This window comes from Ruditapes philippinarum, unplaced genomic scaffold (genome assembly GCF_026571515.1).
Source record: "Ruditapes philippinarum isolate M1 unplaced genomic scaffold, ASM2657151v2 ctg4298_1_1_1_1, whole genome shotgun sequence".
NCBI lineage: Eukaryota > Metazoa > Mollusca > Bivalvia > Venerida > Veneridae > Ruditapes > Ruditapes philippinarum.
Genome location: NW_026864615.1, coordinates 30,308 through 47,882, shown reverse-complemented (window position 1 = coordinate 47,882; position 17,575 = coordinate 30,308). Strand labels below are relative to the sequence as shown.

Sequence of the window (17,575 nt, the reverse complement as noted above, 5' to 3'; positions counted from 1 at the left end):
TCGAAAATTCATGTTGAACCTTTAAATAAACTGTCAGTACAATATTTGTTGATTCTATATCCAATTACAGATTCTATAGATGTTATCTATATCGCAGTACATAATACAGCCTACAAGACATTTATACAATATTTGAATAAGCTGGTGATTTGAATTTTACATTTGATGGGAAAAAATTATTATTTCTTCTAATTAGTAAATATAATCTCTTCTAAAGTATACTGGTCTATATATAGTCACCTTTAAGTGCATTAATAGGTTAAATGACATTAAATAATATAAGGTTAACCCATTACTGCACTAAAGTGATGCTAAGAAGCATATTGCATTATGTTACCCTATTCATTACAATTATAATGATTCCAATAGCAGACTGCTCACTATAGTGTAAAGCTCAAATTTCAAAAAAATGAAAATAAAATCTCGCCTTTTCTGAAAGGCTTTTGTCATTATTGATCTTTTCAATGTTAATTGATTTGCCCACTGTATGTGATTAACTACAATAAAAAAAAGAAAAAATGAGAAGGTTTGTTTGTTAATGAATTCACATTACCTTTGAAAAACACTGAACCTTTTAAGTGAAATATGAATGACTTTTTTCTTATAGTTCAACTGTGAACTAATCAATCAAGAAGTCATATACCATGCCCCCTTTTCCTTTCAATATTTCAAATTTTAAATATTTAAGTTATAATATATACTGTATGCATTATAGTTAAAAACCTCATATTTCAATTGTTTGTTTTCGAAAGACCTTGAGAACACAATTTTGTGGTCAAAAATGGGAAAATAATTGTTATAATAAAAGAAAGTGTTAATTATGTTGTTTTTCTAGAAGAATATGATATTTTACATTCTTTAAATTAGTACAAGTTGGATTTATTTCGTTATACCCAAAACAAAGGTTTGAACAACTCTTTTGCTGGATTAAATGCAAAAAAAGTTGAAGTATATTCAATGGAAAATTTGGAATTTTAGATGTTCAATCAAGTTGATGATGGTTCATTGAAATATCAAGAGCTGTAGTTGATAAACTATGTTAAAAAACTGAACCAGTGTTTATATGTTGTATTTCCTCATTTACTTCTGAATTTTTTTGAATAAGTTATTGAGATATAAGCATAATGGAGGTCGAGGCAACTCTGTCTCCTCCGCTGAATTCTGTGGACCAGAGAAGGGGCTCAACCTCCTCACCTTTGCCTGGTACCCATGAGACAAATGATCTGCCCAGCCGAGATCATCTATCTCCACTCGTACACAATGTAAGATCATCTTCACCATCTCCTGGTGTCTATCACTCTCACCCGAGAAGGCAGTCGGTAGCTATATCCATGGGCTTGGATTTACATGGTGCTAGATGGTAAGATTCCCTTATAGTCTGAAGTTCTCAATTGGGTTTGGTTTTATTGATGTCAAGAAAAAGAAGAAGAAGTGTTATACCATTAATGTCTTAGAAGTACTATGTGTTAAGAAAAAAACTCAAAATTTAAATTAGCAGATTTATAGACTGCTAAGATTCGCCTATAAATTAGTGCCTTGAATTATAGCTGTAAAGTGTGGTTGTCCAATTGTAACACTATGAGTTTGGAGACCTTTCTGTTGAAAATGTGTCAGAGTTAAATTGTATACACACATACAATGCACAGTGCATTAACTGGATTGCAGGTAATACGGCACACTCCTTCATAAGCATGCTATTGATTGGCTTAATTTTTCTGGGCTTATACATAATGTGAACGCTTTTGTGCATCATATTAGCACTAGTGATAACAGGACAAAGGGCCAAACGGTGTGTTGTGGGACTTTCGTCTTGTCGTCCTGTCGCTAACAATGTACGCCAAACAGCGCGTTGTAGTGCGGCCTGTTGTTGCGATGTCACATTGTCGCTTGTTTCAAATGGAAGGATTGGCTTAAAAGCAAAGCGACATGGCAATATTCGACAACGCGCCATTTGGCGTGTTTCCCTAGAGACAGAACGACAAGACAACAGTGCGACAACGCCTAGTTTGGCACTTTGTCGTGTTGTCGCTAGCAACAAGACGAAAAGGTGATAATAATGTAGGCTATCGACAATGCAACGCGCATTATGTATCAAATCAGCCACCATAATATTCCGATACTTAAATGTTCATTGGTTACTTTTTTCTGGGCTTTCATATTGTGACATTGTTACAGGGAAGGTTTTTTTAATTTTTGTCTATGATACAAAAGAGATAGAACATCAAAATTGAGTGACTTCGCAATCTGATTAATATTGACCTACAAATCAGATATGCTGCCTTATGCTGCTTTATGTTTTTATGCTTTTTCTATTATACTTACCAAGGATAATCTTTGGGCTTACATGAACTTAATATATTGCTACTTAATGTATGTCGCAGCTCCAGCTGATCTATATCAGAAATTCAAATTTCATGTTTTAGGCTTTTGATCGTCAGTGAGTTCCTTTAAAATACACTGAATTAACATTTGTCAGAATTCAAAACTGGAGAAATTAATTATTCATAATTGAAGTGGTGTTTAATTTCCAAATATTGCTGGTGCATAACATTTTAGCATTATGGTGTGTTGTTTGGTGCATTGATCGGTCACTTCCCCATGCAAACTCATCTAATATTAATATTTAAAAAGAAGAAAAATATATATATGTAATTTACTAAAAATAGATCTATATGTATCTTATTATTCTTTTACCAATTTTGTTTTTTATTTTAAATAATATTATTATTGTCAGAGGGGGTAGGGGCTAAGTGACCAATTAAGGTGCCAATCACCTGTGTGTAACATTGTAAAGTATATGCTGTCAAAATCAATTTCAGTGTCTTTTTATCAGATCATATATAATTCACTCTTTATCATCATTCGGGAAATCTGACCGTTACATTTCAAACTTTTATTACTTGTAGGCCTACTGTATTATTATTGGGAATTAATTTACTTTACCATCAATGTCAAATCTAAAATGTAGTCTGAAATAATATTTGAAAGTTTCTATTATTATCTGTTTCAATTATCAAAGAGTATCCAGTATCTGTAAATTAGACCATGGTGTTTTATTGACTGTAAAATAATCCCCCAACAAATTTTAAATAAATTATATCAATTTCACCTTGAAATATCTGGTTAAATTTCATTAGTGGAAATGTGTTGAATATCGGATTTAAATTAAAGATTTTAGCTTTTAGGGTTTTTGAAATTTTATATATGTTTTTAAAAGTGATTTTGCATTATATACACAACAAAAGGAAATTTTCCGTTTGTCGGTTTGAAAATAAAATATAGAGCACACAGTGACTTAAATTGAATTCTGGATTGCTTATAACATGTATATTGTTAATTTGTGAGGACATCTTAAAGACTGGATTTATTTCTTAATTTAGTGTCATTAATAAAATCAAATTTATAAAAACTGAAAATATGTTTGAGTTGTAGAAATCTCTCTACTTTAAAAAATATTAAATTTTGTTTAAATTATTAATTGATTTAATTGAAATATTAAGTTTGTTTATTGATGGGGTAAATGAAAATGTTAGATATAAATATATTGATATTAATGCTCCTATTGTGAGAATTATTAAATTAGACAAGCTTTGCTATCACATCATATGATGTCATACAGTCTATGATATTGTGTTATATGATATCAGACAGTCTATGGTATTGTGTTATATGATATCAGACAGTCTATGATATTGTGTTATATGATATCAGACAGTCTATGATATTGTGTTATATGATATCAGACAGTCTATGATATTGTGTTATATGATATCAGACAGTCTATGTTATTGTAATATATGATATCAGACAACTTATGATATTATTTTTACATGATATTAGACAGCCTATATTATTATGTTACATGATATAAGACAGCTTATAATATTGTGTTATATGATACAGTCTATGATATTGTGTTATATGATATTAGACAGTATATGATATTGTGTTTCATGATATTAGACAGCTCATGATATATCATGCATCATAAGATATCAGACACTGTCAATGATATCTTACTGCTTTAGTGATTTCATTCAACAAATGATATCTGAAAGCCAGTGTGATGGTGTGCTAAAATGATATCAGACAGTCTTTGATATCTTACAGCTTTAGTGAATTCATTCAGCAATTGATATCTGAAAGCATATGATATTAATAACTATACATCTTATGATATATCAGACGGCCTCTGATATCACACAGCATAAATAATAATGATATCAAAGAGAGTTTAATGTGTGGATTTGTTTCATGGGTTTAGGATGAGCTAAAATATAAGAACATATTTCAGTTGAAGGGTGTCAGAAAAGATAAGTTAAAGTCAATGCATTTAATGGATTTATAAAATCAATTGGGTATCTGTGGTTAAGGTTTGTGGAAATAGTAAACAAACAAAAAATGAAACAACAAAATTGTTCATTTTTCGTCAACCTAATGAAATATATATTCAGATATGAAAAATTAATGTTTTGATCTTTAGAATTGTTAAGTAAATTAAATAAATATGATATTGAATTAACATTATATACTTTTACTTTTAATTTTTATTAGTCATTAAATGTTACATGATGCCATAATACTTGCCTGCAGAGATCATCAATTATTTGTAATCCATGGGCCCCTGCAGGTTTGATCCTTGGGCATGGCGAAATTTCTCTGTGACAATTTTTCTCTAACATTCTATCAAAGGGATTGAGGATATTGAACACTGTGGAAAAATTGGTAATTTAACTGGTTTAAGTTTTATATCCAGGAAAGTCGGTAAATTACGGTTGACTGACTGCGGAACTATATTATGACCAAAAATTGTGTTACCAAACTCATTGCAAAAACAAGTTTAATTAATGAATAAATTATAATAGTAATGGTATATCATTTTGTAGAACAAATACAAAGTCAATGATACTGGTTGATGAATATCTTCACTAAAAATAATTTGTGACGGTTTCCTTGATCCTAAATCTTGAATAAAATAGAATATGAATCGAGATTTTGACAATCGGACAGAATAAACTGATATCAAGTGCTATTTATTGAAAGGATTTATTAATTGATGTGCAAATATTATACAATCATAAAATATTGTTACATTGAAAAAAAAATTTGATATTTTTCCAGCATTTTTTAAACCTACTTTGTCTGTCTATGAAGGGTAACACAATCAATTTGTGAAGTGAACAATTTGCACAAATAATTCATAGTATATTATTAAATTTTCAGAAGAAAATTGATTCTTGTTATTGATGAAGGCTTCTCTGTTTTGATTTTCAATAGATTATGAAAAAGCTATTATATGTGCACATTAAGCGAGAAAAAAAATGAAATGAATTGTTATATGAAACTTAAAAGCTAAAATGTCTTAAATTGCATGATTTGAAAATTCAAGACTATAGAATTCAGGACAATTATTCTATTTTTCAGACTTATGATTTCGTGAATGGAATTTTTAGGTGTATTATTTTAAGGAATAAATGACAACATTCTGAGGAAAGGATGAGAAATAATACATGAATTGGCATAAAATCTGTAATGATTTTACAAGCAACATCAATGCTATTATCTTCTTTAAGGAGGCTTCATGGCTATTGTTGAAGCTTCCAGTGTGTAAGCTTAATTGTGTGATATTTTTCTCATCTATAGAATAGAAACATTTTTCATTGTGGATTTTACAATCTTATATGATTGGGATATTATCTGGAGCTTTTAGTTCTTGTATTGTCCATTACTCTTTTTAGCCTGGGATTAATCAAATGATAAATTTGCTCTATCTTAATTAATGAACGTTTATGACTTAGTCATTTTTTCTTACATAAAGTTTTGGAGTCTATTGGTGTTTGGAGTTGTTACAATTGCTTAATGCTCATAGAACATCAGTGTTTTCAAGTTATAATTGATAATGTTTTGATTTTTTCAATGGATGCCTAAATTTCAATTGTAACTTTTAGTGTCAAGTGACCACATACTGTTTGTGTTATGGATATTGACTACAGATGAATATTTCGAGACTGAGTGTTTCAAATGATGGTAGTTGTTGGGTTACTGAAGAATCATTCTTATATAGTTAAACAAATCATGAAGCTGACTAAAACTCAAAAAACATTTCGGATTTTATGAATTTATAAGTTATCAAGGTGCAACCTGTAAAATACTGTGACATCCGTTGGTTATATTAGAAATATCTGTACCTAAATTTTGTTTTGAATTTATTATGCGATCAACATTATAAGAACTTATTCTATGCATTTGCTGATTTAAATCAGTTTTAAAAATATTCAAATTAACTCGAAGGAAGTATAAACATGAGTTCCGACAAATGGAAGAGAGTTTTTACAGCTTTGAATATATCTGGAGAGAAACCAGGCTCTCTGACTCAGCGATCCATGAAAAGACTCGGATCTTCAAGCTCTATTGATAAAGCTATGAATAAATGTAGAGAAAGTTTTGAAGCAGAGCAGGAGCATTGGTAAGAAAGCACTGACCATGTTAAAATGTGCAATGTTTAATTTACTGGTAATAAAAACTCTAAACCTGCATTGAAATGAAATTATCATGATCAAATCATTGCTGTTTAAACTAAATTGCAGGCTCCAAGTGGGATTTAAGCCAAGGATTCCAAAGCCTGTAGTATTATAACAGTATTATATGCTTATTATAACCATCTCGTAATACTATATATATATAATCATCTTGTTATGTAGGTTGTAATTGATTTTATGCAGATATTAGTGTGTTAAATTATCATTTATGAAAAATATGAATTTCATACACCTTTTGTACAAAATTTCAACAGTAAATTGTGAACTATAATAATTGGTTGAAACTGACATTCAGAAATGTTAAAAGTACATTACCAAGGTATGTTTAATTTGGTGATCAAACATCATAATTCTGTGCAAGATCATTTCACATTATTCCTTATTTGACGGTATTATATGCTTATTGTTTTGTTAAGTTAGTATATTTTGACTTAAAATCAAGTGTTCTGAACATCTTAAGTATAAGTAAAGATTGTTATATTGATAATAAAGAACAATATAGTTTTGTGGTACTGGTACATAATTGTATTTTAAGAATGTTGAATGTTTGAGTTCATGAGGGCAATTATAACAATTGTAGTACAAAGTGATAGTATTATTAATGTCATCAGCATTATAAAGCCAGCCCCAAAGCGGGCTTTTCCCTCAAGAGGTACAATAATGGTCAACAGTGATAATGCAACAAATAACACATTTATATATTAGTGTTTTAGTTTTGAAATAAAATAAAAGGACAGGGCTGTGGTTTTTTGTCATGACGGAACTGGAAATAATTTCTGGAGTATGTTCCATTAGATGTAGGTCTAGACCAAATTAACCTTTGTGCAAAATTTCAAATCATTTGCTCACTCACCTTTTTTTTCAAGAATGATTATTAAAATTGTTAAGTATGACCCAAAACTGAAAAGTGTTGCAAAGAAAGTTGTTTAAGAAATTATGTTTTATGTTTTTTGGCTTTTTGACTGCAGTTAAGAATTCCTTTAAACTAACAGTATCCAAATCCAAAGCACTAAAAATTGCACATGATTAAGAAGCATTATCATGTATTTTTTAGGCTATATGATATTTATAAGGGTTTGGTTTACATTATTAACACATACAGTACTAAATATTTGAAATATTTTTAATAAGAAAAATAATTAATAATAATGAAAAACAAAATGAATATCATTTGAGTATCATTTAATAATAAAAGTCAAGTAATTAGTCAGACATCTTAGAACAAAGAGTTGTTTTTTTTAGATGATGATATCATTTTTAGCAGCATTGTTTGCTATTCAATCAGTACATATGCTTTGAAATTTTCCCTTAAATAGGGGATAAATGGTTTAGTCCAGACTGGAAGGTGGACGAATCCATTTGAGATAATTACAATGTTGTGTGGTAAGAGTTAACTGGCGTAAAATGAAGATTTTATTATCGATGGCTTTATTTTATTTCTTGTATTTTCAGGGAAAGAGAGAAACAAGAATTAAAGACTAAGATCACAGAACTTGAGGAGTTTAAAGAAAAATACGAAAATGAAAAAAGAGAGAATGAGGTAAAAATATTTATAGTTTTATTTTTGAAAATGTCTGCCAGAAATTTGATTAATTAGAATTATCTGAGATATGATGGTGTTTTATTGAATAATGTTAAGGTCATTGGTCAATTTCATTTGGCTGAAATTAATTTCAAATAATGAGCTATAAAGGTATCAATATATATTTTTTATGCTATAATTTATTACAGATACGTAATACATTGCTGATTAAGATAAGAAGATAAATTTAAGATGTCAATCAGGAAGTGATTTTTTTCATTATAAACGACCCTAAGATTGATAAATCATAACTATCATCTTGTGAAATTTTCATGTTAATGATCATCCACACACAAAATTATAGCTCAATAAAGCAAGTTCAGGGATAATGCAAGTTCTATTCTTGAGTTAGGCAATATTTGAGCTGGGCCATGACAGTCATCCAGGCGTCAGAGTCTATTTTTGTGCAAGTTGGTATCAACTCCAAAACTACTGAAAGTAATGGGTTAAAACTTCTCAAACTTATTTGAGAGCATGATAGGAGGTCTCCAAAGCTCTAAAATTGATTTTGACAGAATTATGACCCTTTTTGATCTTAGACAATTCTACATTATTTTACTATCAAGCATTGAGAGTTATGCACGCTATCCTGTTGAGTTGACAACGATATATGACCTTACATTCATCTCATCAATCAGATTTTCATATCTTTAGGAGATGTATTTAAGCTTGTAAAGCTTATTTGTTCCTTCATTTGTAATGTTCATCAGTTTTTCAGTGCTCATGCATATTTATCTGGACTGTTTTGGAGAAAAAGTTGAGCTTTTATGATCACTGCATGTGCATTGTCATTGTGTAAATACATTAATGTAGGTTACTATTATAGCAATTTAAAAGTTATCAACATAAAATGCTTAAGGCATAATTCAGCAATCAATATTTTTGGAGTTATGCCCCTTTTAACTTACAATTTTTAACAGACTTAGAATTTAAACACTGAATGCAGTGCCCCAAAAGGTGGCATATTAAAATCCAACTGACCATTTGTCTGTCTGTTTCTGTCAATCTGTCAGTCAGTCCAGCTTTATACATATAGACAGTGGTTGTCGTGTCCGCTCTGAACATTCAGTATGCATGAAAGGATTTTACTTTTTCTTTCATATATGAAATAACCATAGATGTATGGTGTATCGAAAACAAGACTCGGGTTCCTACGACTAAGGTTAAGGTCACTGTGGTGGTTCAAACTTTGTCATTTTTTATGTTATATAAATAATACATATAGAAGGTGGTTGTAACATTATGTGTCCCCTCTGAAACTTCGGTACACATGAAAGGATTGTAACTTTTCTTACACATATGAATTTACCATAGATTTATGGTGTGTCACGAACAAGACTTGGGTTTCTATGACTAAGGTCAAGGTCACTGTGGGGGTTCAAACTTTGTCATTTTTTATGCCAAATAAATATAGAAGGTGGTGGTCGTGTCCGCTTTGAAACTTTGTAATTTTTCTTTCACATCACGTTCTGTAATTACTAAGCTCTTGTTATATTGCTGGCTGACATTGCCTTACATCATTTGTTTATGTGTACAAGATCTTGGAACCCAGAAATCTCATAACAGCAATGGCAACAAAAAAAAACAATATAATTTGAAATGACATATAACTGGGTTTTATTGTGTCTGTTCAAGAAAGATAATATTTTACTTGCTTGTATTCCTCATTAATTTTGTTTGTATTGTTCTTATGATAATTTTTCATCTTTAATTGTGTTGATCAATTATTATCGAAATTGAACAAATAAAAACAAAAATCATACCTTTATGTTTTAAACTTACATGAAACATGTGAAGGAAGATTTCACATGGATATGCTATCACAATATGTATGCACCTGACATTGCTTTTAAGTGTGTAATGTTAAGTTTGGCAGGTTACAAGTGATCTAATACTTCAAATATGACTAATTATATGATAAATTATTGCTCCTTATCAAAACTTTTATTTCAAATTTTAATGTAAAGTCTTGTAAATGTTCAAGTGTCTTAATGGATTGCCTTTCCCCTTAAAATATCAAACTCGGTGAAAGTTTTTTTTATATAATTTTGTGTACGGCAAACATTGAAAGTCCTTGTGTCATACTTGAACAAAATCAAGTTCCATGTTATGTTGTTTTCAGCGCTGTAGGTTTCGTCATCTAAAATTGATAAATTGAAATAATTATTTTGTTTTCTTGCAATGTTTGGAATATTTTGGTAATTTGCAAAGGTTTGTTATTTATTTTTTGTGCTTATTACATAAGTTGTATATAGTTGTTTGCAAAATTAATGCTCCGTATGAAAATTGAAATCTTCATAATATTATAAACAATTATATGGTCTGAGTTTTGTTTATTCAGACAAGTTGTAATTTTGAATTGTTTTTCTTTTTTGTCCAGACTGAAGGGAGGTAATCAAATTGTTCTTTTTTATTTTTTTGTCAAAGAATTAATCTCAATTTTATATCTTTGACTACACTATATTAAGATTTATATAATTATGTACATGTCTGTAGCCAACATAAAGTTATACAAATAGATTGTCATGTTGGCACATTTTATGGATAAATTAGTAACTTGAAATTGTATGATAAAACAATAAACCAGTTGTTTTAATACCAGCAAACAATTTCCTACTGGCAGTTCTATAAAGTTATCACATCATACTCTATCTTTTGCAAGTTTTTAATCATATATAGAATAAATCTATTACAGATACTTAAAAAACGATTACAAGAGCTCATGGCGGGGCAGAGTGATGCCACCAAAAACCTGATGAAGACAAATGAGGCCCTGGACAGACTTCAGATTGATAACAAGAAAAAGATAGAACACATAGAGAAGATGCAGTCTGATATACGTTATAAAGATGATAGAATCAGAAATTTAGAAATCAGAGGTTTGTGTACACATTGTTTAACATTAAAGAAGAATTAGAAATCCGAGGTTTGTGTACACATTGTTTAACATTTAAGAAGAATTAGAAATCCGAGGTTTGTGTACACATGCTTAACATTAAAGAAGAATTAGAAATTAGAGGTTTGTGTACACATGCTTATCATTAAAGAAGAATTAGAAATCCAAGGTTTGTGTACACATGCTTAACATTAAAGAAGAATTAAAAATTTAAAAATCCGAGGTTTGTGTACACATGCTTATCATTAAAGAAGAATTAGAAATTAGAGGTTTGTGTACACATGCTTATCATTAAAGAAGAATTAGAAATTAGAGGTTTGTGTACAAATGTTTCACATTAAAAAAAAATTAAAGAAATTAGAGAAAGTGGTCAGATTTAAGCCTAAAAACATAAAAATTGAAAATCTTATATAATCAACTCAGGCACTTAAAATAAAAAAGACATATACTCAGAATTAAATTGAAATCTAATATTAGACCAATTTGAGTTTAAAAGCTTTAAAATGGTTTCCATTATTTGGAGAATAGAAGGGTTATCCTAACTCCAGCACTGGCATTGAGGTCAGCGTAACACTTTGGTTAATGTTTTGCATGCAGCATCATATCTCATCAACCACTAATGAAATTTGCTTGTAACTTCACACACTTACTTAAAAGCATAATAGAAGGTCACTGTACAAGGCCCATAACTCTAGCATGGATTTTGACAGAATAATGGCCCCTTCTTGGTCAAAGTTTTGCATGCAATTTCAGTCTTCAAAACTACTGAGGGTATTCACTTGAGCCTTTAAACAAGTCTTTGATATCATAACTGGAGGTCACTATCCAAGGTTTATAACTCTAGTATGGATTTTGACAGACTTATGGCCCTTTTAAACATAGAAAATTCTCGGTTAAGTTTTGCACTGCTGAAGGTATTCACTTAATACTCCAGTATCATAATTGGAGGTCACTATTCAAGGCCCATAACTCTATTTCCAGTCCTGTCATGTCAATAAACCTCAACTGAATTAACCTAACTTATAGAATTTGAATGACAATTTGTCTTTTAATGATTTTGGTCCCAATATTGTTAACCTTTATAGTCAACCTTAATGTTATTATAATTTAAGGACTTCTATAATGAAATTGCTCAGTCATTTACAGACAGGTCAAAAAGTGTCTATAATTCATATATGAATTTTATAGCACTTAAATTAAACAAACTTTAAAAAATTTTTTTAATAAAAACCTAACATTACATACATTACACCAGTATACTAGTTGTAGCTTAGTCATTTTATTCAGAATATTTTAATGCTTCAACATTGTCCTAAATTTTTATTTTATTAAAAAAAAAAAAATACTTCATTGATAAAAAAAATCATATTAATTTCAATATTCAATTTTAAAGAATGTATTTCAGTGTTACCAATTTGTGCGAATATTTGGTCACCATTTACCTTTTATCTAGGTTGTATAAACTTTGATTGAGTGTAAGAATTGATTTTGACAAAATTATTGCCATTTTTACCTTGAATATTGACACAAACCTGTCTTTAATCTACATTTACTTTGACCTTGATTCAAGATTACATATACATAGAATACATAATCGGTCGGATTACTGTCATGTTTCAATGTCAGGAAAACAAATTTTTATATATAATTTAATTTGAACCTTTATGGTTAATAACATATTTTTTTCTGAAATTACAAGCTCATTTCAATCAGTAACAAGTATTTCACATTGATTTAATTGGTAATAACTCTGATTTATTATTTAATTGGCCTAATAACTCCGATATAGAAGTATAAGATAAATATATTTATATTTAAATTTATCTAGGGTAGAAATAATTATTTAAATGTTTGTATCGAGTACTTATGTACTTCTACCTGCCATAAGTGACCAAGTTTTAGGTAGAAATAAAAAAAAATTAAATCAAATTATAAGGTTTAGAATTTATTATCTGCCATAGTTTAAAAATAGGCAGAAATAAACATTTCAGTCAAATAATAGGTGTAGAAATTACTTATGTTCAAAACAAAGCTGTCTATTGTGATTATTTTATGTTGGTAATAATATGTTTGAGGTGGTCTCACAGTGGCAGAGCAGTTTATGTCTACAACTTCTAATCACTTGCACCTCCCTTTTGTGCTGATATAAATCATGACTGAAACCTTGCATTCTCATGACCATTTGATGAGAAGTTATAAATCAGCTGGTTCACAGTAGTCACTATCCCAGACTTAAAACACAATGAAAATGAGACTTCTCTTGAGAAAATGTTTGCTTCTCTACCATTCAAGGAGTTTAATAATGTAATTTTTTACAATGGCAATTAAAGAAGGAAACTTTAAACTAATGCAGAGAATTTTTTTAATCTTTGCATGAATAAAGAGTATCATTACTAAAACAAATTGATTTAAAAAAATATTAACGGCTCACCAAAAATATATTAAGGGGTCGGGGTCATCAAAAAATATTAAGGGGTTACAATGATGAATCCTACTATTTGAGTTATCAGCCCCTGAAAGTGAATTTTTTGTGGGAGCCATAATAAGTAATTTATATAAGTGGAAATTTTTTATTTTTTATAGGTTTTGAATATTATTTTTTACCTTTTAAAGATATAATTGTGAATCAGGTTATTTGAGATGAAAGCTTTATCATTTTATGATTATAATAATTATGAACTATGGGTGCCAATAGTACATCTATATTATCTTCAATTCACCTTTCAAATGGAGAACAAAAATTTATTTTTTTGCCTTCATTTTATCTTTAATCCTTTCACCCAATCAAACAGTTGGAGGTCTAAAGAAATCAGAAGTATCTCAAATATCATAATTTATACATATCAATTGAAACCAATTGGAAATACATTACCTGCATACTGGTATTTATAGAGTTTATATTTAACATTTAGAGTTTTGAGACCTTACCAGTGTAAACAGATATTATTAAAGAAAACATAAATTTCCTATTATAATAAGAGATTGATTTTTTCCCCCCTTCATATTAATGTCTTCTATGCTTTTGAGATAGAGATCAAATTTAGTATTTTTTACATAGGGCAGATTTCTTCTGAATTAATGTATGTTTGTTAACTCTTAATATCCTGATGTGTTTTTGTAATGGATTTTCAATTTTAACCCATTACTTCATATACACGCCTTTTAACGCCTTTTTCACCCCCCCCCCCCTTTTTGTTGTCTCAAATGGTGAAAAAATGCCTTATTTAGGCCCCCAACACTTGTTTTCGTTTGAGAAATGTTGTTAAAAAAAGTGACCACTTTTTCGGCGCGGCCCCCCAACCAAAAGATACATCAGGGGGTTGCCAGAAGGGGAATGTGCCCCCTTCTGTTTGGGGGGTTTGAAGGGGGGCGGAGTCCCCCTCATCGCCAAAAAATTTTTGGACTTGTGAGAGGCTATAAATGACCTCAGATTAATCATAAGGTAACGGCTGTAACCAACACTGAAAAGCATTTGACTCTATCTCAATCCATTTGAGAAGTTGCAGCACTTTGAAATCAATTTATGATGGAAAAAAAATCAACGTCAAAATAGTGATTTTTGGCCAATTTTGAGATGTCCCCTCGTTGCCATGGTAACAGAAAATTTAAGCCTGAGCATGTTGTTGCAAGGGCAATGGTCCAGTCAACAATTGTGCCAAGTTTGATTAGTGTTGAAGCAGTTTTTATAGTATTATAGCAATTCATGAACTTGTAACGGGAGACTTTTCAATGAAAACAGCCATTTTTCACAAAAATGCTCATGAAGTAATGGGTTAATTGAAAAAAAATAAAAAAATCTAAAAACAACAATTTTTCTTCAAATTTATATGACAGGCCCATGTTAAACATGGAAAAAACGCCCAGATTTAGGGTAATTTCAAGTAATTTTTCATCATTTTCTGTTAAACCATTACTTCATATACACGCCTTTTAACGCCATTTTTCAGCCCCCCCCCTTTTTTTTGTCTCAAATGGTGAAAAAATGCCTTATTTAGGCCCCCAACACTTGTTTTCGTTTGAGAAATGTTGTTAAAAAAAGTGACCACTTTTTCGGCGCGGCCCCCCAACCAAGAAGTTCATGAAGTAATGGGTTAATTTGAGCTATCCCTATCCGTTGTAATTTTAAAGGGGTTTCAATATAAAAAAAATACAACTCGGCATCAAACAGTAAATTTAAATCAGACATAAATTATGAGAAGGTGTGTGGACTGGGCAGGCCAGAACCCTATAGAACCAGCTGACTTACTGTTATGATCTACCCCGTAGCTTTTATAATTTGGAACAGTAAATTCCATCCAGGACCCATATCGTCAAACACAATGTTTCGTAGGCACGTCTTTAAAATTTTTAATAAACCACTTAAAGACTGTTCACCTTTTCATTCACTATATATATGCAACATTTTTCAAAATTTTAAAAGTTGCCTTAGCAGAATATCATTACCAAATGCAAAACTTCTATGCGGCCCACGTTTCATGCCTTTCCTAGTTGCTCATAAAAATGTTGAAAATACACGCGTTTGTTTTGCTCAGTGTGTTGTTTGTTGAACACAGGCAATGATATCATAAAATACTTCAAACTGTCTAGGTGACTTGACATCACTCAGTAGACAAAACTATGTGGAATTTTATCTATTAGAAAACATTTAAATATATAACTGATTGTTACAATATATATCAGAAAATATTGAAGTGCTCTGGAGTACTAGTAATGCTTTTTATAAGGTTTCATATTGCACAGGTATATTTTACAAATTTCTGGCTTTATTGGTGGAGGAAGACCACGGATTGCCTGCCCCTTCGTGCATTATTTCAAGGGAACACGTACTGGCCCGCCAAAGTTTGAGAATCCTTTGATATATAAAATAGAAGTTTCAGCAAAAGTCTGTATAATTATTCTGATCAGCCCGCATTAACTTGATAAGCCTAGTATCATAATAAATCAATGTAAACAAATTTAGAAATAACATTGAATAGGGCATGAATTAATTAAGGTATATTCTGTTTTGTACCTGTAACATATTAGTTTAAAATTCTACATCAATTAAATACGGATTTACACCGTGACTAACAGGATAATGTGATTCTCCTAAAGTTTCAAAGACATATGAGCCACGTCACGACAAAACCAGCATTGTGCGTTTGCGACCAGCATGGATCCAGACCAGCCTGCGCATCCTCGCAGTCTGATCAGGATCCATGCTGTTCACTTACAAACCCTATAACAAGTAGAGAAACTGATAGCAAACAGCATGGATCCTGATCAGACTGCGCAGATGAGCAGGCTGGTCTGGATCCATACTGGTCGCAAACGCATTATGTTGGTTTTGTCGTGACACGGCTCATATATTTGATGAAATAATTTCAATAGCTTTAACTGAAATATATATCCTTTCACCTTGTGTTTGAAGTGTGAATAAATTTTCAACCAGTGAAATCTTCTCTCTTTTTTTTTTTAATAATAAAACTTTTAGAAATGATTTATTGTGGGAAGAATTTATATTTTCAAGTGTTGACAAACATTCCAGATTGCTGTTAAACAGCTCTTATCTCGCACAACTTTTTATTTTAATTATGGGCAATTATTGTTAGCCTAGCTACTACAGCTTAAATGGATTGTTTATGGAAATTATCCAAAGTTTAGTGAAAATATTTTGACTTTAGGAGAAAACTTTAGAATCTATTCTGTGCTTTATATTTATAAACAAGATGGATGCCAGAAAAGGTGGATGTGCTTGATTTTTGTTGGAATTTGAGTTAGATTGCTAAATTATATAAATTGCATTTGTTAAATTGTATAAATTTTCTTGTTAATATTTTGTTGTTTTGAAATGGATTTTTTTCTTCAGATTTTCAGAATATTAGTGTGCTTTGTTATATATTCAGTGATTACAAGTAAACATAAATTTAAGCTAAAGCTATTAATTAGTGTAAGGTATTGAAAAATTTTATATTTAATTTTTCAGCTTCGGAAGTTGAAAAAGCTGAATTAATTCTGGAAACAACAAAACAAAATCTAGAATCTACCATGTAAGTTGTGCTTGTTTTTAATCTTTCATCAAAATGATTTTTTGTTGCTAGATTATCAATTCTCTTGTAGTAGCCCAACAAATTCATGGTGCATCGGGGATTTTTATTATATAAACAATGGTGGCCCTTCATAAAGATTGACATCTATGTTATACATATGTATCACTTTCTAAAATCGTTGGTCTTGCATTAGAAATATTGAGACTACCCCTTTTGCTGAAATGAATGCAAGATTTTTAATCTTAATTAAGATCATTCTATATGAAATTTTGTGGTATAACCTTGTTTTTTTGTCAGAATTATTACATAATTATATTTAATTCTGACTAAAACAAATTTTCCGAAAACTAAATTTTATCAAAATGTGTAATTCCTATGTTATTATGTTAAAATTATACCTGTTAACACATGTATATTTTTTTTTCAGACAACAAGTGAGGGTGAGAGACAGTGAAATAAAAAGATTGAACAAGGATATAGATGATTGTAATAGACAATTAGAGGTAATCATTTACATCTTTTCACTGTG

The 17,575-nt window shown here is 30.2% G+C and overlaps 1 protein-coding gene across 6 annotated transcripts in view; it reads left to right on the top strand.

The window, feature by feature from the left end:
* The window catches only part of LOC132726265 (filamin A-interacting protein 1-like), a 70,855-nt gene that overhangs the window by 32,798 nt on the left and 20,482 nt on the right, over positions 1-17,575 (top strand). For 4 of the 6 annotated variants that reach the window (XM_060711552.1, XM_060711554.1, XM_060711555.1 and 1 more), the window contains exons 2-5: positions 7,992-8,079; positions 10,817-11,000; positions 16,983-17,046; positions 17,474-17,549. In XM_060711552.1, coding sequence (XP_060567535.1) covers positions 7,992-8,079; positions 10,817-11,000; positions 16,983-17,046; positions 17,474-17,549 — 412 coding nt within the window. Of the gene's footprint in view, positions 1-928; positions 1,361-5,975; positions 6,467-7,991; positions 8,080-10,816; positions 11,001-16,982; positions 17,047-17,473; positions 17,550-17,575 lie in introns of those variants that run through there. The other 2 variants (XM_060711551.1, XM_060711553.1) reach the window with 2 other exon arrangements.